Here is a 25,155-nt window from a genome sequence, read left to right as displayed (position 1 = left end):
TAGTAAACTTGATTGTTGAAGATTATTGCCTAGCACTCCTCTTTATTAACTTGGCAGTAATTTTAATTTGATAACTATTATTCTTAATATTATGAGGTGCACACTTATAAAATATATATCTTTTTTATCAACATAGAGAATAATATTGGGGGAACAAATAGTATGTCATTATGAAATAAAACTATCTTGATTATTCCAAGTACATTAATATTTAAACATTTCCATCAGGTTAAATATATTTATGATCTACATTTGAAAATTTATTTAAACAATTTATATTTTAGCAATCATGTTTAAAATTATAATATGCCAAGGGAAAAAACACTTGCAATACACGATTTAATTATTTAATACATATATCCACAAACTCACTTTAATTTTATTATATATGTTTGTGTTCAAGTTAAAAATATAATATTGTCATGTTTTTATCTGTCTTGTGTAAAACACTAACATTCTAAATTTAGTTTTATAATAATACATTTGGACCATTTGGTGTGATTATTAATTATTAGGAAATCACAATGCCAAATCATATTTCATTTACAAATTTGTATTCAATACATTAATCATATTATCATAAATTCCATCATTAATAATTTCATTTTAAAAATGCACTCTGTCATATTTACACAATTTTTCAAATTTAATACAAAGGACGTTATGATAATGTTTTAATAACGATAGTATATATTTATTTGAATTTAAATACTAAGTAATAATAACATACTGTTTGCAATGTACGAAGTAAACAAAAAAAGAAAAAGAAAGACATTTCAACATTGGGGGAAGCATACAGCCCGACAGCACCCGGATGTATTCATCCGGTCTAGACCAACGTGTCTAAAATCCGACAACCGGTCGCATGGTGGTGGGGTTGGTGGATTTCGACCTGGTTCTGCGGGTTTTGATGCTGCGTTTGCAAAAGCTCGATGGATCCCATCAGGTATTCGTTCTCACTGTCCACGATGGCCGCCTCGTACTGCAACTGTTCTATGTAGCCCAGCCTGGCACGCAGTTCGGTGTCTGTATCGCGTATCAGTAGGGTGTTTTCTCGGTACATCCGTTCGGTGTCGGCCAATTCCATTTCGACCCGTTTCAGTTCATCCAGCAGTTGCTCTTGGTCCCTACATCGTTCTACATTCACGTACAACCGGATCAGCCGTTCCTCGTATTCGTACAACTTCTTGTTGATCTTAACGATCCTTTCCAGGTAGGCAATGGCTTCTTGCGCGGACGATGACGACGGACTGCTCGAATCTGTGATCTCACCGACGACTCCTTTTCCCCTGACATCACAACCCCTGTCGTCGTCATTTTCGTCATCGCGGTCGTCGTTCTCCACGCTGGCGCCCTCGGTGATGCCGCTGTCTTTTTCCTCCTTGTCGTCGCCGCATCCGCTACCGCCCAGGTACGCGTCTAACAGGTAATTCGATCCCAGCTCGTCCGCCCGGTTCCTGTGCGTTTCCGTTTCGATCTTCTCGATCTTCTTGTCGCGATCCTGCAACTTTATCAGCTGCGCACGGATCGTATCGCTCTGCTTCAGTATGAGTTTCAGTAGCTCCTCGGCCGCTTGCGTGTTGCTCAGCCGCTTGGGGTGCACCGTCCGCGAGGCGTACTTGACCACCACCTCCCGGCGGCGCTTCCTGTGAGCGCCGCGGTAACCGCTCATCTCGGATGTCGCGTCGTCGTCGTCTCCGGCAACGCTGTCAACGGTGTTGCTGCCACGGTGTTTGTGTTGGTATCCATTACCACTCACTTTTCGCAAGCACAGCTTTTGGTCCGGCCGCAAGCTCTGCCAGATCTTCAGCACCCTGACGCCGGGGTCTGCCACCATGGTGGCTGTGTGCGCACCGTCGACGGCCACCGCGTAGTCACTGCCGCGGCCCGTCAACGTGGTCGCCACATCGGCGCACGTAGTACGCCGGTCCGCGTCGTTGATCCAAAGTTTTTTGTCGTAAAGCCATATGGGAATTCTGTCGGTCGTCATCTCCTACAACAAAAACACAAATTATAAATTAATATCAAAACTTTGTAATTTGAAAATCACGATATTATACTTCATAATTTTAATAATGTATTATAATGTATATGAACACAAATTCACGATATAGATACAATAAGATGTGTTAAGTAACGTATAGACCGATTGGATATTTGCGGAAAAAAAAATTATTGGACTTCTCTGGTACAAAAATTAAGTGTGTACAACTGTACAAGTGTTTAAATACCGGTGTAAAAAAAAGTTAGAGCTTGCAGAAGATAATTTTTTTTTTTTGTATTTAAAAAAGTTATTTTGATTTTTAAATATTATATTATTCTGTTATATATTACGCGGATATAATTCGTGTTCGATTTGAAGAAGAGTAAACCTATAAGATGACATACTTATTATTAGTATACACGTATGTTTATTTTTAATTCGTTTTAACTAGGTACGCGTGTTAAAAATGCTACACTATAGGTACTGTACGTTTCCGAAAGATGTGACATGTTTAAACGCATTTTCAGTTTCCCCCGTAGATAGAATATAGGAATCTGTTTCTTACGTTTAAATATACCTAATAAATATATTCTACACTTTAATTCGGTTTAAAACCATTGAGATTCGAGTGACTCAGTATAACCAAGGAGATCGGTCTTGCACAACAAGCATTCGTGTGACGTGTGCATTACAACTACATAAATATTGTTATATATCTCAGTCCATTTTATTAGTTTTGTTAATGCATTACAATAATATCTACAGCCTTATAGGTATATAATAACAGTATTTGCGATAGTGTCAACTCGACGTTTGCAACTGTCTATTTAATAATAAGTAAAATAAGTTAGATAATTAAAAATTAAAAATTTGATGTAAATATGTTTGAATCCGAAGACGTGTGCTTTCACGTGATATTTATGTTATGAGAATTGGTTTGTTTTACCAACGGCAAACCTAGATTACCTGATTTTTTTATTTCAGATTAAAGTAGACACAGAGAACGATGAGAGCAAAATTCAAACTGTTAATAAAATACGTATAGGGATTAAAGAATGTTCAATATTACATTCACATAGGCGTAACTAGACCTTAAAGTTAGGGGGGCTTCAGCCCTAGAATTTTTATTATAAGTAAATTAAGTGGGAGGCTCTGACCCCCATACCCCCCAACACCATACATTCATTGATTATACATATAATATGAATGTAAATTAATAATTAATTATAAAACAAATAATAAACCAAGTGGTATTGAGGTTAAATATTTATATATATATTAACGTATTATTAAGTATTATTTTAGATATAAAGAAATTTAACGATTTTTAGTTTATTGACAACTTCTTAGTTAGAGAGTATTTGTGTAGTAAAAATTACACAACATGATGCGTCTTACACAGGATCATTACATACAATAATATAGTTTAAATTAATATTTTTCAAAGATATTAAATAAAAAAAATAAAGCAATATTTTAAATTTAAGTTTAAAAATGTTACTAATATTGGCGGGACTGTGGGACTAGGAATTATGACAGGGGGGGCTAAAAATTATGTTGGGGGAACTAAGCCCCCCCAAGTCCCCCCTAGTTACGCCTATGGACATTCAACGATTTAAATAATCACAGACGCTTTCTTCCACAAAATGTTCTTATTTTTAACAAACTCGTCTATAGAAGTACATTGGATATCAGTGGCGTAGCCAAGGGGAAGGCTGAGGGGGCCGTGCCCCCTCCCGAAATTTTAAGAAAATTTAAAACTTATTGTATAATACTATATTAAAATAAAATCAATATATTGTTAAGGGTTATAGGAACAAAAATCTATAATAAAACTTCAACATCTGCATGTTCAAATTATGGAATAACCTAAGTAAACCACAGCTATGTAAAAAATTGATCACCCCCCACCCGAACAAAAATCCTGGCTACGCCACTGTAGGATATATTATAAACATATAGTATATTGATATATTACGTTCAGGAAAACTTAAAAATACTTTTTAACACTAATATCTGTATTGTTGAAATAATTATTTACTGCCTTACACTAAAAATGTGATAATTCAAAATATAAGTAGGTATGTAGAAACGTGACTTTATATTACAGTGGCGCAAGTTGCAAGACACTTCAATTTCATTTTGTATGGGTAATTATTTTTGTTTTGTTTTTTTCAAAAATATTTTGATTGTATGATAAAAAGTCTGATCGATTTCACGATTTTGAATTATAGTGATTTTTTAATATTTTAACTTTTGTATTCTTATCAGAATATTAATATTTTCCTTTTTCGTCGTCGTCATCATTATTTATTATTGTTGGTGCAATCGAGCAATGGCAGTACCGCATGAGTGAAAGCCAAACGTTTTAAAACAGACCGACGCGGCGTGGACAATAATAATAACAATTATTATTGTGTATTATTAGGAAGACCACTGGGAGGTAAAAACGTGTCTGAGATGTGAACACCTACCTATCTACGAGTTTTTTTTCAAGATGTAAAAAGATAATTTTTGGTTTTCGAGTAATATTTTTCTACGCGTACCTAGATTTTTTTCTTTTCTATTAATCCAATCGTACGCAGAGGCAACGAGGCGCGTCATATAATATTCACAAATATATTTCATTAAAATTTTTTTTTTTAGTTTTTCACAGGAAACCACATATCACTCTATTCATCTGTATTATTATATCTATCAAATGATTTACTCGAATCTACATTATGTGTGTGTGTGTGTGTGTGTGTACGCGTGTGTTTGGTTTTCCAGTGGATTTGACTTGAACAAAAATTCTAGTTACATAGATTTCTCCTGCAGTATTACAATTTACAAACACCTAATATATATTTATACTTTATTTATTTCGGTTTGTATTCGCATAGCGTACCTATCAGGTTTCTATAATATAGTTACTATATTATATTTATAATTTATATATTATACAGCTATACTACACGTCTACCTAATGGACTTTCTACGAATAATAATAATAATAATGATAATAGTAATAAAAATGAATCGGACGATTGTACTGGATGAAGTATTAATGAAGTAATAATTAACTATGTGATATCGTGGATACAGAAATGTAATTTATTTTGATTTTCTATTATTTGCTCCCGAAAGATGTTTTCTCTTGTGTGAAACAATAGTTTCCTAAACTAAACCGGATATAATCATTATTATTTTGTGTACTATAGCATAATATGTAATCAGAAAATAAACAATTTCTATATGACTATATAGTATATATATATATTTATCATAGATACATGGTAAATATTATTATTATGTCTTAATTCTTAAAACACTTGTCATTTTGAGCAAATAACAGTCTTAAAATTTAATATGAGTTATATAATATTATTTTCCAGGGATACAACGACTGATGTACACACCACATTATGAAATTAATCGTTGTAGGCGTGAAAATGTGAAATAGAATCGATATTAAAAACAATTAAATATATATATAATTTATATCATCCGGCAACCATCAGTTTCAGTTACGAGTATATTACACCCAAACGTATTTAAGTTGGAAAACCACATCTCGTCTATTTTTTAGTGCACGTTACAGTGCAAGACGAATTATTATTAATAAATAATAATTATCGTCGCGTGAAATTGCCTAAATATATATATTACTGTATTGCGGCGAGATGATAATCACTCGATTATGCATGGATTGTGCACCCGAATGCAGGTATTGTTTTCTGTGGTGTCTAAAATATATTCCTGTAATATTCGCGTGTTATGTACGTATTCAGTATACACCACTCATAAATATATATATATGTATATATATGTATTATAATAACATCACATTGTATTGTGTAGTCCGAAGTGGTGCTTATATTACATGTTTTATACACGCCACGATTTATAGAAGTCATAATATAATAGAACGAAACGTCGTGCGTATTTCCCATAGTGCAGTGTAAGTAGGTACATATTATTATTATTATTATTATTATTATATTGGTCTATTATTATAATATATACATACACACACAGGCACACACGCATATATATATATATATATATATATATTATAATATAATATAATAATCTATCCCTGGCTGTCCATTGTTATTTTCGTGGGTACGATAATTATTATATATATATATGTCTATTGTAAAAGTTATGCGTATTATAGTACATATTATTTTATTCATGATTATATCCATGAATATATCACAATAATATTGTTATATATGTATATATATATTGTACTGTTGCAGCCGAGAGTAGTGTTTCACCGCGATGCTTGTACCCCGTCAATTACTTGTATCTATTTAATATTTAAAAAAAATTATTCTAGGACAATAAATTCTCATCTATCACTTTATATAATTATTATTTTAACGTTCCAACAACTATTTTCCATTCAGTGTTCGAGTACGGTAATATAATGTATTAAATCATATTATGTATACGTTTCAAAGTTTAGACAGGAGTGTATCAGTGAAATTTCCGCTAATGGATATCTCCGAATAACAAACAACATTGCAACGACCGAGAGTGTCTGGTATCTTGAGTTTTCACTGTAATAAATTTCTGATTAGGCTGTGGTGTATGATAACAAATACGATGTGATTGCACTCTGTAGTCTGTAGTCTGTATGCATGTATATAATAAATGTAGTTATATGTATTATAAAAATGCCCGGTGTTGAATCCAGGTATACTTCAAGGGAAATGTGCCCCTTTGAAATTTTTTTTGCATCCCCTGATAAATACAACTCAACAAAATGTACCTATCTATTAAATGCACAAATGCACAATCTCATATGATTCCCCCTCCTGAGAAATTGTTTGAATTCAACACTGAAAATGGCGTTTAAGCGTATAACTTTACGTTTTATATCTATACATATATCTGATGGGAGGGTTTATTTTTTTTAGTTTAAATGGAATACTTTTTTGAAAATCAGTTACCGTGTATAAAATATATAATATTGCATAATTTCGCGTGTAATCGAAATCAAAATAATTTTTAAGCCATATTTTCGTGCGCGTCCAACGCTTCATTAATTTATAACACTGTGCATCCCGACTGCTACCTATACACACCATATATTTATTTAGTTATATTACAAAAATAAATATATTCAGCGTGATATTATATTATATTAGTATCACCACCGTCACTTTACTATTATTTTATTATACTTACACCATTCTATCTAAACAGTCGTTAGAAGTAATTTTTTCTCCGTGTATAATAATATTAAATTATATAATATACATAATGTCTTGCGTGAAATTCAAAGCGGTCGTTTAAAATGCAATTTCTAGTTCGCTGTTGTTTATAATAAAATAATAACATTACGTTCATTATACCATAATACTGCTCGTGTAAATAACAATAATAATCTATTTACTTTAAATCTATATATCTCTTGTTGTTGTTTCAGATGAATCTATTACCAACTATACGACGACAACTGCATTTTGTTGACATTTTATTATACACAAACAAATAAAAACTATGTAAATGGACACCGAGATATAGGTATTACATTTAATAATTAATACTGTAGAATAATAAAAATGCTGTGTTATGATAACTAGTAGCATAAAAATTTTGGTAGAAATTGTATACAATTTTATTGTTGATACCTCTTAATCTCTACCGGTTTTATAGTGTAAAATCTAGATAACCCGATTTATATGCTTAGTACTCTTAGTATATATACTAAGTGTAATAGTATAATATTCCACCTGTACTATTACAACTACGTAAATATTATTGTAAAACACACAAATAACAAGTTTTAATTTATGTTAGGTATACAAAAGTAGGTAAATAAAGTATTATAATATAATATATAATATTATTTAACTGTGACTCGCCGTGTTTATATTATATTTATATAGGCACCTATCAACTACGTATACTCGACAATCAACTACATTATACATTGTATATCTAACCTACTACTCTACTGCCACAAAATTATCTATGGTTTATTCCGTCTATACAGTATACTAGGAAACTTACTTATAAGTTATTACTATATTTGAATAATTAATTTAAGTTAATAATTCAACGTTTAAAATATTAATGTAAATTGTAGCCATTCCATACATTTTCTATCTTAGAATTTTAAGTCTAAATGCATAATATATGTAAAACAGAAATTTAATTTGTTTTAAAAATTTATTTGAAGTTTCAGTAAAATCAAATAACTACTTATAACATGATAATAAACTTGAGTATAATGTTTCAAAAATACCAATTTTAAACAAGTATAATTGATGGGGATAAAGAATAAACTTATACTGCAGCATGATGTCTCAGCTTTGTATAATATTATATACGTATATATGGTTCTTTTATTGATTAATTCCTTAAAGTTAAGATAAGCTGTCGAATCGCATTAAAGTGTAGTCCCTTCATATGTAATATAAATCATTATGCATATCTATTTGACGTTTTAAATTTTCTCAATATTCGCTGAAAAAATGTAACTACCAAAATTGATAGAAAATTGTTCGGGACACACATATTATTGTACAATAAATTATCTAAAAAAATTTATATTTTATTTATCTATACTAATATAACATTTAAATATATACTATGATTATAAATAATATATATTGTGCAATATATATATTCGTCATAAAATTTCGAAAATACCTACACTGATTAGTCGACGACTACAAACTCTAATATAGTCAAAAAGTTGTCTTTCACGGTGGTTGGTTTTCGAAAATGCATATAATATATACATAATATAAGTGTACGCGCATAGGTATAATATTAAAATTATACTTGTTTATAATAATATTTTATACGTTATATTTCAAAATGACTAACTGTCCTCATTTATAATATGTTTTTAATCTATAATCGTTTCATAATTTATAGCAATATGTGGTATAAAATAATATTTACTCATTTATGCATATGTACTAAGTGTCATAGTTATAGTAAAATATCAAAAATATTGTTCTTTACAAGGCCAACGGAAGTGTATTTAAATTACTATGGAAAGTTAAAGTAAAATTCAAATAAAAATAGACGAACAGTTATAAATGTTATAATACACACTCACTGTTAAATTATTTTAGTGGTTGTTCTTATTGCTTTATTGTTTGCTAATATTTTTGTTATTAATACTGACACTGAGGATTCTTATTTCAATTAATATTTAAGATTTTCCATAAACAATGGATTTTTATTTTTGTAAACATAATGTATTTTTATGGCTAATGGTCAGTTATTAATTTATTAATTAACGGTATATTACATGCACGCCAGCCTATTTAATTTAATTAAAAAAAAAACCTTGAACTTCAAAATAGTAACCTGCACATTGCGCAATCCACAATAATAATTGCAGTATAGAAAACCTTAATTTTCATGTTATAATCGCATAGGTACCAATCATAGTCTCACAGGTGTTATGCGAACCGTGATAATTATTTTCCAGCAATACATCTATATCGTTGCTTATGGTTAAAAAAAATAGACATCTAGTTTAATTAGGTACACGAAACACTAAAATTTATAAATACTATGTTCTAAAATGTTTTAGTTCTAGTATGTCTATATAATATTAGGATACATTGTGTATCACAATTTACAATACGCAGGTTTACTCAACTAACCTCTTGTTTTAGAGCTAGTAAATAATCGATTATTTTTTAACACATTTATTTATTTATTGTAAAAATTAGATTTTTCATTAATTAAAATAATCGATCAAATTAAATACAAGGAATGAATTTTGGAAAAAAAACGTGAGTTACGTTTTTTTTGGTAGAATAGAAATTTTAAATCTATATTTATGTATTAAAGAGACGATAAGTATCACTAATGATTTCAACTGGATGATTATAATATGGATCGAATTGAGATGAGATTTTAAATAATTGAAATAATTAATTAATTCTAAATAAAGTATACATTTTGAGAAAATTTAATATTTTCATACCTTTTCGGTATGCACCTGGGCTGCATAATTGACTTTCTTTTTACAATGGTAATGACAATTTATTCCACGGATTCACAGATGATTTATTTAAACAATTTTTTTACAAGAAGTATACATTTTTATTTGTAAAATTAACAGTAAGTTATAGTAAGTTGAAATTTACAAATAATTTATTTTTGACCATGATCATATTTTATCTTTATTACATCAAAAAATTTATAAAAAAATAAATTGTCATCGATTTATTTAAAAATAAATATTGAAAAGATTAAACGTTTGAAATTTTCTTAAAATCTGTATTTTGATACTCCTTTTCACTTACAGAAAACTCTATTTCAATCTAAGGTCATTCAGCTGAAATATTTTGTAGGACTAACTTTTTACCTAGCGGCTAGCAATACTGCTGTATATACTACATAATATATTATAGTAACCTAAACAGATTGGTTATAAAATCAAAGTTTTAGTATGCCAACAAAAAATTAATAACAAGTATTTCAATCTAATAATATACTGTACCTATATGATGGTTTTCAATGTCAGATTTGAAGGTTACCTAGATTGAGAACCTGGTGGTGTATAATTTTAAATTAATATCGGTTAATTTTTTATTAGATTTACTGACGTGTTTAAAACGTGCAGCGAGTATATATCTGTTCGTATATAATAATTATATATTTTGTATTGACATTTTTAAATGTTTCATAAAAGAAATAGTTGGTAATCTATAGAAGAGAAAAAATACACCTTTATTAAGTCATCACATTACACGCAATATCAGAATAATATAAGTATCGTTCCTACCATAATACGACTCGTCGCCTAGCTCTGTCGGGAGATCGGCGAATTGTATAATAATTCGTAATAATAATAATAATTTGTCCGATTGAAACGTCGCCGCCGTCGTTTTCACGAGATGAATGTGTAGCAGACTATTCGTTATTACACGGACAAATGAGCCGTACTAAAAGCTATTGTCGTTTTCAATGTCATTTCTCACATGCATAGTGTCTCTTACGTATAATAACATAATATAAAATTTGTGTGTGTGTGAGCGTGTGAGAGAGTGCGTTCAAGTCTGTGTGTGTCTCTATAGAAAGCCACCACAGCCCGGTTATTATTATTATTGTTGTAGGTAGGTACGTTATTATATATTACGGGCACGCTGCTAAGCAAGACTCGAACGCGTTTTTACTTTTTTTGTGACGCGTCGACATGCCGTTTGAAAGGAGCCAATTTCCACGGCTCGTTAAATTGGACAATTGACGACAGTCGTGGTGCCCAAACTGCACCCTATTCAATGCGCGGAGGTGTACAAAAAAAATTTAATAAAGATAGGATACACTCGTACGTATATACAATATAACACTATGGTTAAACACTCCAGATTGCGGGTAGACGCATCAAGCTATGTGTATATTTATAACCCTTTAGCTACGGGGATCGTTCGAACTACTAAATGTATTATTATGTTTTATATATATATATATATATATGCTCAGCCACTCGGCTGCTCTGGAGTACATAACTAATAGTTTATATGTGATAGCTGTAATATTATATTGCATCCAGTGCAACCCGAAAGAATAAACGATGTGGAACAATGTGTTACCTCCTCATCACACGGTAGAGACATGCGTGCAAGTTTTCTTGCTTTTTTTGTGTGCCGGCTGTTGTTTGCACAAAAAATATTATTATCGTTGTTGATGACACGTACTATTAATTGAATATTGTCGATGGTTAAGCGCACGCGCATGACGCGTGTTAAGTGCAATTTTATTTCATGATATTTCGTCCAAAAGAAGTTGAATTGAAATAATTTTGAATATTTGCATTTTTAATTAAAGGTCGGTTACGTTTTATACTATTTTATGGGTAATAAATATTAAATAAAATTATTAAGGTGAATACTCTTCACGAAGTGCCGAGTGTGTACGATATCTATACCTCGTACTCTCAATTTAAGACCAACACTTACGATTGATTTTCTACGAATAATATAATATGTCAACCATTTTGTAATACATTATTCAAGTTTGACAGACGGCAGTAATTGCAGCAGCATAAATTTAAATTTAACGTGAATTGATAGATGTATAAAATAGATGATTTTTATTATTTTGCTATGTGTATTCTTGTATAGTGTCTTGTCCTCGGTATAAAACATGCGCAATTCAGTTAATTAAACATTTTCCTAATAATTTTGTTTCTACCTTATTTAAAAATATAATACAGTTTAGATAATATTATATAATTATAACATTAAAATATTACCTTGACCCAAATTGTACTAAAAAATTACGTTAATGCTTCTTTTTTGATCCTGAGATTCTTTTTCATTAATTTTTTTTTCTACACAATATTATGACTGTAACAAACGATGACCTATCGCAAGATTTACATTCTCATTAAAAAAAAAAAAAAGTGTGCCTATAAAATAAAATAACGATATTATCAATACATCTACGTAGATATGTTATTTTAAACAATAAAATAAAATAATATAATCAAGAATTTTGAATTAAGATAATTTTATTTACAGTTTCATAACTAAGCTAAAAGAACTAAATGAATTATTCAATTTACAATTTGTTAGAGGTAGGATGAAAATTTTATTGAATTTATGATGTGCAGTGCAAGGGAAAAATTTAAATTGAAAACATTTCAACAAATAATCCAACATTTAATATTTAATTTTTTAGAAATAGTCATAATATAATATTATATTGTATTATTTGTTTTACTAGGTACCTAGTGTGTTCATTATTAATACATAATATGATACTCAATTAATTTTATTTTTATTGGCTATTGGATAGTGGATACTTATTATATTTATGTTAAATATATTCATAATACTAAAAACTTAATCTCAAAAAAGTATTTTCACTATCAGTATTATATTAATATTGTTATAAAGTTTGGAGAACATATTTAACACGAGAAAAATTTATAGTATTAAAAAAATGTTGGTTTTTTATAGTTAAATATAATTTTTTTTACGTACCCTAATCATAATATTATTTCATTTAAATTATTAAATAGTTTCTAAATTGGTTTTAATTTTATTTTATTGAAAATTATTTGGGTTATTTAACACACGTCATAATTAATAGTAATTAATTATATCTTATATGAATTATTGAACAATTATTTAACAATTGTTAATTTTCATACTGTTTTGCGTTCAATTTGGTTATTTGATTATCATACATTTGTTATGTATTACATTTTCGGCAGGTATTTGCAAATAATATTTCTATCTTAATTATAATACCACGAAGATTAATGATTCCTGAGTAATAATATGATGTTTTATAAAAGTCACCTGATTATGGGACATTGTCTTTAACACTAACACTAATTCTGATTATAATACAACCTTAAATCATATATTCATACATATAGACATATAGTACATGATCCAAAAATACAACACACTTCAATTTAATTTTACTTACATTACTTAAAGTATATTTTGGATCATACGTCAGTTATATCGTGCATTCTAAAAATATATGCAAGTCATTATTTATAAATTATTACTAGTATTGATTGACTTCAAATCTTATGATCTAAACATGAAAGCCTGTGACGAAGAATATAATATCAGGATTGAGTTCGCGATAAATTATAAACATTGGTATACGAAGATTCATATTATATTTCTTGTCCTAAATAATAAATTAGATATATTTTTCTTTATATATAATATTACCAATAAAACACTATACATAATATTATTAATACTTACAGTATAGATATGATTTCAAAGTATGTACCATCTTTAACATCGGTTTTAAATAACAAAAATATAAAAATGGTATAACGTGAGAAAGACAATTTTAGTTCTGTATAAAATAGCATATAGTACCTATAGAATATGGTGTGCATTATGTATAGTATTATAACAATTATTATTATGCATTGTCCTCTGAACTGATGTTACTGATGTTAAGATATATTAATAAATTATCTCATATTTTTTTTATCGTGTATCCATGATCGTTGAATAGTGACGCAAATTGGCGAAATTCAAGAAAGGCTTCAGTGCAGTAACAATTGACGAGGTTGGTGCATGTGCGATCGCCAAGAGTTAGTTTATTTATACTATAATATATATACAAGTAGATACTAGCAGAATTTTAATCTATATTATTAAGTATTTAGATAATACGATAAGCATTATAAAATTCTCAAAACGTGCTTTTAGCAGTAATACAGAGGGCTCTATAAAATCACGTGGCACTATTCTTGTGATATTTTTTTTAAGCATAGTAAAAACAGTTAAGAAAATTAAGAACCATATTAATTGTATTTCTTCCTGTATGAAGTCACCTCTGAGAGTAGTAAAAATGCTTGGTTTGGAGGGTGATGGCAGTTTTCGGTAGTGAATAATTGGATCTAGTTGGTACTTCGAGGGAATAAAAATTAAAAAATAATCAGCATTTTTAAAGAAACAAAAACATTTTAAGGAAAAACGGAAATTTTTATGCAAAACTATATAATCGCATTTATTTTTTTATTGTAATTCAAAAATAAATAAACTAGATAGATTAATGTACATTCTACAGTGATGATATAAACTTTTTATTCAAACTAGAATTTAAAACTTGATATAAATGTTATAAACATTTCTTAAGTATATTATACTAATAAAAATCCCAGAAATTATAATTTAAATAAATGTATTATCAAAAGATAAAAGGAGATGAGCAATGGACATGCTTTAGGAATACTATACATATGCCAAAATCTAAATTTATTCATTGTACGAGTTCAGTTTTTTATTTGACGACAATCATCATAATGATGATAATAATCTAGTTCACGTCGCAATCGCTAACATCTTCAAAGTGACTATATTCTACATTTTCACACGGAGCACAAGAAAAACGACACACGCTCGACATGCAGAAGTTCTTTCATTGGCGACAATTTTTCCCGCAACACCAAATTTTTGAGGTTTTCTGAATAGATAATAAGTAACATACATGATAAAATATATGGCTAATTAACGTATCTCGCGACCACCGTAATAGTAACAGTAAAGCCGACCTGAACATTTTCAAACTAGTGATGACTTTATTTTTAATAAAATACACTTATCCAAAAAAATATGCGCAAATGCATATCTTTAATCAATTTATTATAAAATAGACTGCATATTAATATGTGTCGCATTCTACTTGAAAGACGATAATTTATGTATAACTATATAACACATAGCTATACGGACTATACGATACCATCAAATTTGATTTTATTCGCATCGTTATTGCCGTACACATTATATTGAATATTTAAATGTATAATTACTTCACTGGCATATAAACAGTGGCGCCGAGCCGACCGACAAATTTTAGTGTTTCTGTATGTATATAAAATTACAATTCCTACATATAACTACATTTAGTGTGCATGTATAATAGGTTCCTTTTTCGAATCGTAATACGCGCACTTAAATGTGTTAATATGATATAGGTATTATGCAGTTTTAACTATTTTAAGATACAGTAATTGCTGTGGAGTGACCATTCAGTTTATTTTTTATACTGAGTATTATAATATTATGAAGGTATTATTTATAACCCATTAGTGGAATGATAATAACGTTATAGAAAAGTATGCCAATTTTTAGTCACGTAATTTGGTGATTTAGATATTTGTGTCACTGTTGCAATCGGAGATTTCCTATGCTACAATACATGAATATATATAAAAATATGTACGCTACTAACTGCATAGATTTTTTTACTATGAGCACATATACATTAAAAAGAAAATTTTTACATTATTGAAATAGTCTCATGCTCAATATATATTCGAATTGAAAACGTAAAAAGAACTCTAGTTAAAGACCCAGTTAAGTATCAATCAATATTTTAATATTTGAACCATAATGTTTATTGTTTTTGAAATAAAACTTTTAAAAAAAAATATAAGTTTTTACATAAAGTTGTGATATGATAAAAAATGTCCCCGTCTCTAGATAACAAATGACGATGATTTGTAAGAGATTTATAATTGGATAGATATGCTGTCACCACTAATTTCTTTTAAAATTTGTTAATCGATTGGATGGCACCCCTGTCTTCAAACAAATAATCGAATAGGTACTTAAATAATTAAAACTAAATTATAGTTTCATCAAATTTTTATTCAAGAATCGTTAGTCTTCACGATATAAAATAATTAAGATGAAAATATTATTTATAAATACCAAAAATGTAATATGGCAAAAGTATAGAAATTAAATTTAAAAAAATTGTTATGCAAAATTTATTGAAAATTAATGAATATTAAAAAAGCAAACTCTTCAATAATTCAATATAAAATTAATTGTCATATCTATTGAGAAATAGGAAATTATGAAATAAACAATTTAGAATATATAAAGTATATAAATATTAATTTAAATGGAATAATAAGATTAAACAAACTGTTTTCATACAAAAGCAATATTTTTTAACGTTATAAACTTCTCTTGTGTTAAATGTGTTATTCTAATTTAATAAGAATTCCAAGTATAATTTTTTGTTGAGATTAAGTTTTAAACACTGTGTTTAATTTTCTCATAAACTTATAGTACCCAATAACTTTTCATTAAAAGAAAGTTTGTATCAGCAGAATACTTGTTAAATGACATAAAAATCTAAGTAAATACGTAAAAATTCCAAATATCCTAATTTGAAAAAAATCATTATTCAAGGAAAAATGGTGGTGACATATTTGATTGGTTATTCTGCATAATAATATTTAATTACTATAAGCACACAAAATTAAAATTAAAACATATAGTTTTATAGGAATAAATATTGTTATTAAATAATAAATTATAATTATTGTTGTTTTAATCGTTTTAAATTCAAAAAAACGTTTACTATGTTGTAGGTATCTCTTAAAAAAATGTATACTACACTTAAATTGATTTTGAAATACTTTTTAATAAATATCAACACAATAATAATTGCTTAAATTTATAATGAGATATAATTTACTAGAGTAATAATAGTATTTTATATGCATAATTAATTAATAACTAAAATATATTCAAATATAGTGTATTTATGATACCAGTAAATTATTTCATAAAATGAAGAATACTTACGAGTTTAATTAAAGTTTTTTCAAATTAAATTATCATAAATTTTTTAATCTGATGAATGAATAATAGTTACACGTCTTACACGCCTTTTATTTTCTACTTTTCATGTAATTACATTACTATGTTGTCACTACGCCCAGCAGTATTATGATTAAGATGCTTCATAATTCAACATTTTTATAATATTTATAATTCAACTATAAATCTACAGTTAATAAGCAGGTACAAATAGAAATAAAAGTTATACGACATATGTTTCGGCGTAAGAAGCAAATTTTCATTTTTATAGGTTCGAAAAAAAGCGGAGATCTCTTTCTTCTTCGCCGTAATTATATTTACTGGGCAGTATTGTATTATAGAAATGTACTGAAAAATGCGTTCATTTCTACCATAAAAACTTCGTATTGAATTTTATATTTTTATGACTTGGACAGTCGGCGCCAGAAAAAACAAACATCAAACCACATACTATTTTACTACTGTACACAATATTATAAGTAGTGTACCGATCCGTGTTATACATCTTATCGTTTCGCTCGTTAACAAATATATAATACTTTGTGCGTTTTATTTGTATATAATAAGACATACATCCGGGTGTGCTGTGTATGCTGCAGTTAGAATTATATAAAAGGATGTTATATCGCCAAAGAGTATATGAGTCATATTGTTCATAATATATATTCGAAGTGTGGTTATTAATTCACGCCAATCTAATATTATACGCTGTATTATCAATTATCATTGCCTATATATATTATGCATTATTTATACATTTTTAAAGAAGCAATAAAAAACTGTAGGCGAGTAATATTATATATGTTTATATTGCCGAAATTAAAAAGTTTATGATGTGACTAATTCATTTGTTTTAGGATGCGACTAACTGTTTATATAAGGTGAGTGTAGTTACTAGTTACTGGTATCTATACATACGAGTATATTATATGTATACACTATACATGTATATGAAAATTACAATTCTACCGCGTCGTACCTGTATATAATATAATAACATCCTCTTCCCGTCACATTCTCACATCGTCAACGTTATCATTGTCATCCCCACTTTTACATTTTGTCATTTTAATCACGTAGAAAATATATTATATGTGCAATATACATCATGTGTATAATATTATATTTCACAATACCCACGGACACGGTATGTTGTTTTGAATTCCGTTGACAGCAAAACATAGTTGAATTTTGACACTTCGCCAGCACATTTATAATATATAATAATAATGGAAAGTATCTAAATAAAAATTGGTAGCTATAAGGTGTCGGTGATTTACTTTATAGGTATAATAAAGACGGTTGTACGCGGTACACACAGTGTCATATTGGAACGTTTGGAATGTAACATGTAACTATGTAAGCAATAAATTATTGTTGATAAAATAAACTTAATACAGCTATATCAATTAATTAATATATATTTTTCAAGATAAGTTCATGTATCTGAGTAAACAAAAATAAAAATAACCAAAAAATAGAAGGTAATATAATTTGTAGTTTGAAATAAAAAACAGTGCTTAAATGGTAATGATTGTAATAGGATGTCTTCGAAGATATCTCAGATATTCCGGTGTAATAATTCGACTTAAGTTTCATTTTATATTTATATTACACATATAACCTATGTTTCGTTTAGATAAGAAAAAATTCAAATTATATTACTATAAATTATAGGTAATCAAATTTAAGTTATTGGTTTGCATAATATCTGTTATATTTAAACCTGCGTAATTATTAAAAAATACAAATAATTTCAAATAATCAAATAAGTACAACTTAAATTACGTTTTTACATGAAAAAACACGTTTATAATGACATTTATCTTACTTAAATGTTTTTCATAAATTATTTTATCCTAATTATGATTTTAAATGAGTTAATTAGATTTTATATTATTGAAAATTATTTGATTCTATATTATTGAAGTTCATTATATTGTTTGTACGATATCGGTACAGTTGCGGTCAATAACTTTTTGGTGCACTTGCTACCACTCTTTTTTTTTATACTTATGAACTGGTTTTACAATTCTGACATAATAACAATAAGTAAAGATTATATCAGAGTAAAATCAAACTTTTCTTCTTTTATGTTATTTTTAAAATTCTAAAAATTCATTTTTTAGAGCAAAAACTTATTTAATATAAAATAAAATAAACTATTAATAACTGACATATCTCAATAAAATTGAGTCTACAAATTAATAATTATATCGAAAAATACAACTTAATACAACTTACTCGTCGTAATCGCAATGCAATATTAAAATTATTATTATTTTTTTTTATTGAAATTAAGCCGGGCGATTTGGGCCAATAGTTGTTGTAGGAGTTATGAACTTTGGGCAGAGGTAAGGTTGGTACGGTAGGTTGTTTTTACGATTGTAATTATTATTATCACATTAATATCGATAACGTTGTACCAGTTTGTACATAAAAATAACATAAAAGTAGGTAACTTTGATTTGCTCTTGTATAAGTTTGATTTTATTATTATTATTATTATATCAGTATTTTAAAACCAGTTCATAGGTATAAAAAAAAAAGTAACTGCAAGTGCCACCAAAAAAGTGTTGACCGCATTTGTGCCGACATCGTTTGTACAATATAACGTTACCCATGAACACTAAATTAATATTCAAAGAAGAAAATTTACTGGAAACTAATTATGTGCTATCGATATTGACTGATTGTCAAAAAACGGTTAAACTTAAATATGTAGACCACATTATACGCATATTTAACCGATGTAACTAGAAGAATAAAGGTTGCAATTGTTATCAAAAGAAAGATACTTTATTGAAAATATCTGGAACGCGAGGGAATCGATTTTAATCAAACAACTCCGCGGTAGTATTTGATTTTTCGCGAAGAGCAATTGAGAGCAATTTAACACTATTGAAATATTATATTATTCTGACAAGATAATCATTGAGCATTGTGTGTTGTTACAAGTTAATGGGTATGAACGAATATATACTATATACCATAATATGAGTGTGAAAATTACTAAAATGGTATGTATTACTATATATTATTACATGGTCATTAATGATTTTAGAAATAAATGGTTTATTTAAAGTATATACGTATACATTTATTATACACCGCACATCAAAGTAATCATACATGGTCTGTTTTGTATGTTATACGTTTGGTAAAAAAAAAAATATATCATTGTTTATGAAATGAGTCTCAAGTATTGAAGCTTGGAGTACAATATTATTTATGCGCATTTCAAGTAGTTAGTCGCGTGAAAAGCCGCAACTCGTATAAGATATATTTGAGTACCTACCCATAAGTCTTTAGTTCATTTCAGTTCATATAAAATAAGTAATAACGATAATATGTCAATGTGCCTGTAGCAGGTCAACGTTCGAAAATGATTGTTTATGATTTATTGATAAACGTATCCAATAAATTTAAGGTCGTTGAATCAATAAATGTTACAATAATATGATGCAAGTTAACCTATACCACGGTATTTCTTATATCGTCATTTTCAGCCTATCTGACCAAACTTTTTATACCTACTTACCGGAATATTATCCCTGTATTATTGGGTTGACTTAGCAAAACGTATTAACTAGGTACGTTTACCCATACTTATTTATTTGATAACGATTGCAGTACAGTAACTGCAACAAACTCATGACTAAATGATACGTTTTACTGTGTTTATTGTATGTTACGTGTTCCATTAGACTTTATTTGTGTTTAGAATATAAAAAACATTTTAATTATAGTTAAATATTATTATATGCTACTTTATCAATGTACGTAGGTTTACTGTTTTTTGTTTTAAACACATAATTAATGCTAGTATCTAAACGTTAATTCTTTTAAATATCTCAAACAATCAGTTATTATATAAAACATTCAAGACATTTTAATTTAGTCACACAAGTATATATATATTCATATTTACGAATCGTAAATATTCACGTAAAATTAATTATAGGTTCATTTTAATACTCGTCGCGAGTGTCTTTATTTAATAAGAATTCCTGAAAATTTGATGGTATTTATTACTTACATATATAGTTTATGTCGTTTATGATAAATGTTTTGATTATCAAAGTTAGTTTTAATGTTTATTGAGTATTATAATATTATAGTCTCATTAAAAATTAAATTTAAAAATAAAATTTTACATTTTTTTAGATCTTTATGAAGATATTTTTTCATCTGTTACAAATACAAGTATGACCAGATTTATACATTAAGAATAATGTATTTTTACAATAATATATGTATAACTTACATTTAAAAAATAATAATGTATACACAAATATATAATAAATTATTTTTTATTCATTTAAGTTTAATGTATTTATATAATATATTAGTATTATAACTATTTCAATTATTTTTTCGTCAGATAAAACGAGACATGATGTACGTCGCTATAAAATCTCGGACAATCATTCATCTGGAATTCACACATAAGTTAAAACGTAAGCGCAAGACGGCGACTACAAAATTCTTTCCTCTGTGATCCGAGTTGATATTTACATATTATAAGTACGATAACACAAAAGAACCAGTTAATACATTTAAAAATAAAAATAATATTAGTTGTATTTAGTGAAAAGTTTAATTTTGAAACTAGAATTTGTAATATTAAAGTATGAAGTATAAAAATTACAATTATTTGCATATTATAAAAAATTTGTAATTTTATATAATATTTAAAATAAATAAATATAAATAAATAGTGATAATAATTTATTTTTTAAGCCGTAATTCTCCCATTATATTGTTATATGTCTACATTAAACATTTAATTTATTATAAAACTATTGGAGTCTATGTGCAGTATTAAATTGCAGAAACTTTTTTGTTAAACTAAACATTTTCTATAGGCTATAGAGATATTACCAACACAATAAAATAAAAAGTACATAATATATTCTTAAAAAAAAATCTTTCATTCGATGGTATAACTCAGTACAAGGTCAAAAATCGATCTATATTGTACTTAGATTTAATACCTTTTCAAAGTATGATATCATTCGTGAAGATTTGTAATAAATAAAATGTGAAATAGCCAAGGTAGTGTGGTATCATAGGTTAAAAAGTAATAGAAAATATACAACAATGCCGTGGAAAATACGACAAGAATTAAGTAATTTGTTCCTTTGAGCAATCAATTTCTAGTTAAAAATGAATGATTATTTTCCAAATCGTAGACTTAATAAATATTATTGCATCTAATTTTTAAGTTTATAAATATATTTTTTTGTTTTTACAATAGCTAGTGTTAAACAATTATTTTATTTAAATGGCTAAACAATAAATACAGTGTTATTATTATATAGTTTGATTTATTTGTATAACTATTATAATATATAGTGTCTATACTTAAAAGATGTGTTAACATAATTGTATACAATATTACTAACGTAAAACAAGGTGCATAAAATATAAATTGCATAACTACTTCCAACATTTAACAATGAATTAAGTAGGTAGGTTTAATACATAAACACTATAAACAGTTTAATACGACGCATTTTCTCAAGATCGTGTACACCTATAAATTTACATAATATGTATTATAATCGGTTGACATATTATGTATGTTTCAGTCATTACATTTATTTGAGAATTAAGATTTTTAAACATTTGAATGATAGATGGGTAAGTTATCATATTTTAATTATTATATTTTATCATGATGAACGTTTAAAATAGTTTTCAAGTATCTGAAGTAACATAAACGTACAGATATAAGTAACGTCAAATAATCATTATTCAGCATTGTAAATAATGCGTAAAACAAACGTCTCTAGACTTAATACTATTTTATGATTACATTCGTCAAGGTAACGTTACGTACATTTTAATACGCTATATAATGTATAATGTTTATAAACATTACGATTTAAATGTAATAGACAATATTCTTATAGTTCCAACAAAAATAAGTCTACAAATTCAATTTTTAGTTTCTCTATAGTTAACTATTTTATAAGAAAATATTTGTGTAAATTACTGCAAGATATAATATTTTACTATGTTTATTTTCGGCATATCTACTCGACTGAATTTCAAATTTAAATAAAATTGATGACAAGTGTTTTTTGTTATGTTTTTATTGTATGTATAATATGCAATTCATTAGCTCTTCTTTATTAGTAAAATTCCATTTCATATATATGATACATTATGTATAGTTAGTTAATTATCTTTTTAGATAGTAAAACACGTTTTTCTTTTACAAAAAAACCCATAAATAGTATTAATTAAAAAGTATCGATTCGTATAACTTATAAATTATAATGATATTAATGTAAAAGATATTAATTTAGGTATATGATCTATGCATTATTAAATATATGTTTTTTTATAAGTAGTAGATTCATATTAACTTATTATATAATATAAATGAGTAAAATATATATTATCATATTATTCTAATGGTATATTTTAAATTCAAATGTATTATGATCGGGGACGTTATTATACTATAAATACGTTTTTGTTTATGACAAATATCTACGTTACTTGATAAATTTGTATATTGTATAACTCTCGAATAAAATGATTCATAACTGTGCATTTTTCAGATGAACCTAATTACAATAATGTATGTGCGTCTTCTCTTTTATATAATATATATATATAAAAGAATATATAATATTATGACGTATGTATATTTCGTATATTATCATCGTTTATCGTGACTGGCTCAAGCTCTGCAGATTTCGTATTCGACCCTAACTCGACGTGGTCTGACTCAAAAAGTTTCCCTACCGGCGACGTTCGGTTGAAAGAAAATAATCATTATTAATATTATGATATTGTATTACTACTATCGCGTGTAGGCGGTATTAAACGATTCGTAGTTCCTATCCGCGCTACACGTAATAATAATAATAATAATAATAATAATACTGTAATAATATCATTATAAGACGCGCGTGTGGTATTCTGTTTATATCAAAAAGTACATACACAATAGAAAATATCTACTATATCATATTGCACAAATGATATTTTATACCAAATATTATGACGTATGTAGTATATGGAGTCCGTGGAGAGACTTTAACGCAGTACCGCGTGCGGCGCGAACTCGCCACGAAACCCAATAGCGATTTGATATTTTATTTCGAACGTAAGTATACAAAAAAAAACAGATATATAACAACGTATAGTAATAGTGTTGTGCTTAAAAAGTTTTACTTTTTAATTTTTTGACAAGTGATCATAGGACATGGACTTACCGAGATTTCATACGTACGATCATCTCAAAAAGGTCGCATTCGCGGCCGCTAACACATTTCAGTCGTATACACGCGATATATACAGGCGCGTATATATATAATATAGCACTCGTTCGCGAGAGAACTTCGGCGGTAAATATAATTGTCACAATTATGACAGACGAGTACGATAATTTATATTGTATTTTTATGCGAATCAATCACTCGACGAGTTGTGACTTGTGAGTATACGTGCCGATCTCGGCCGCGTGTCCCGGTCGAGACGAATTAGACTACGGAGTCATCGATGACTGTTACTCGCACGGTGATGGCCAGGCCGCGGTTCGCGTCACACTGAACACTGCTCATTCAAAAACGAAAAAACAAGAATACAACAAAACGTAGAAACACACGGAATCGGTCTGGTCGACGGGCCGTACGCAAGCGGCGTGTCCGCAGTCGACTCCCACTACATTACGATAATGTTTATGCGTGTACATAATGTGCGCGACTGCATCACATCGTTCGGGCAGTGGAGGTGAGTTCTTACGTCATCGCTACGAGACCCACATTTCTTGGGCGGCGGCGATGTACTTACCTATATTTATACGATATAATAGACATTATGTACGTCTATACGTTGCATTGTGCCCATCGCGCGACCACGAGATCAATCTCAAAATCCCGGAAATCCTACGATGTCGTGTTATTGCACTACGTCTACGTGAAGCTATTATAATTGAACTAAATGTATAGTACCTACGTGTCTATCGAAACAACACCGTATTATTATACACCTGCGCTATCTTCTATGAACTTCGTATTATAATATATATATACATTTATAAATGTAATTTAATTTTACACACTAAGCTGAACATTT

At 28.1% G+C, this 25,155-nt stretch overlaps 1 protein-coding gene across 1 annotated transcript; it reads right to left on the bottom strand.

The window, feature by feature from the left end:
* Positions 1–698: 698 nt before the first annotated feature.
* LOC112594151 lies at positions 699–24,659 on the bottom strand. Its single transcript, XM_025338807.1, has 2 exons — positions 24,294–24,659; positions 699–1,993 (listed from the first exon to the last, which is right to left on the bottom strand). Exon 2 carries the CDS (start codon positions 1,988–1,990, stop codon positions 830–832), a length of 1,161 nt encoding a protein of 386 aa, XP_025194592.1. The 5' UTR covers positions 1,991–1,993; positions 24,294–24,659; the 3' UTR covers positions 699–829.
* Between the last annotated feature and the right edge of the window lie 496 nt (positions 24,660–25,155).

This window comes from Melanaphis sacchari, unplaced genomic scaffold (assembly GCF_002803265.2).
Source record: "Melanaphis sacchari strain LSU unplaced genomic scaffold, SCAv2.0 Contig221_pilon_pilon, whole genome shotgun sequence".
NCBI classification, from domain to species: Eukaryota; Metazoa; Arthropoda; class Insecta; order Hemiptera; family Aphididae; genus Melanaphis; species Melanaphis sacchari.
Note: the sequence above shows the minus strand (reverse complement) of the source record. Positions and strands in the feature narration are given on the sequence as shown.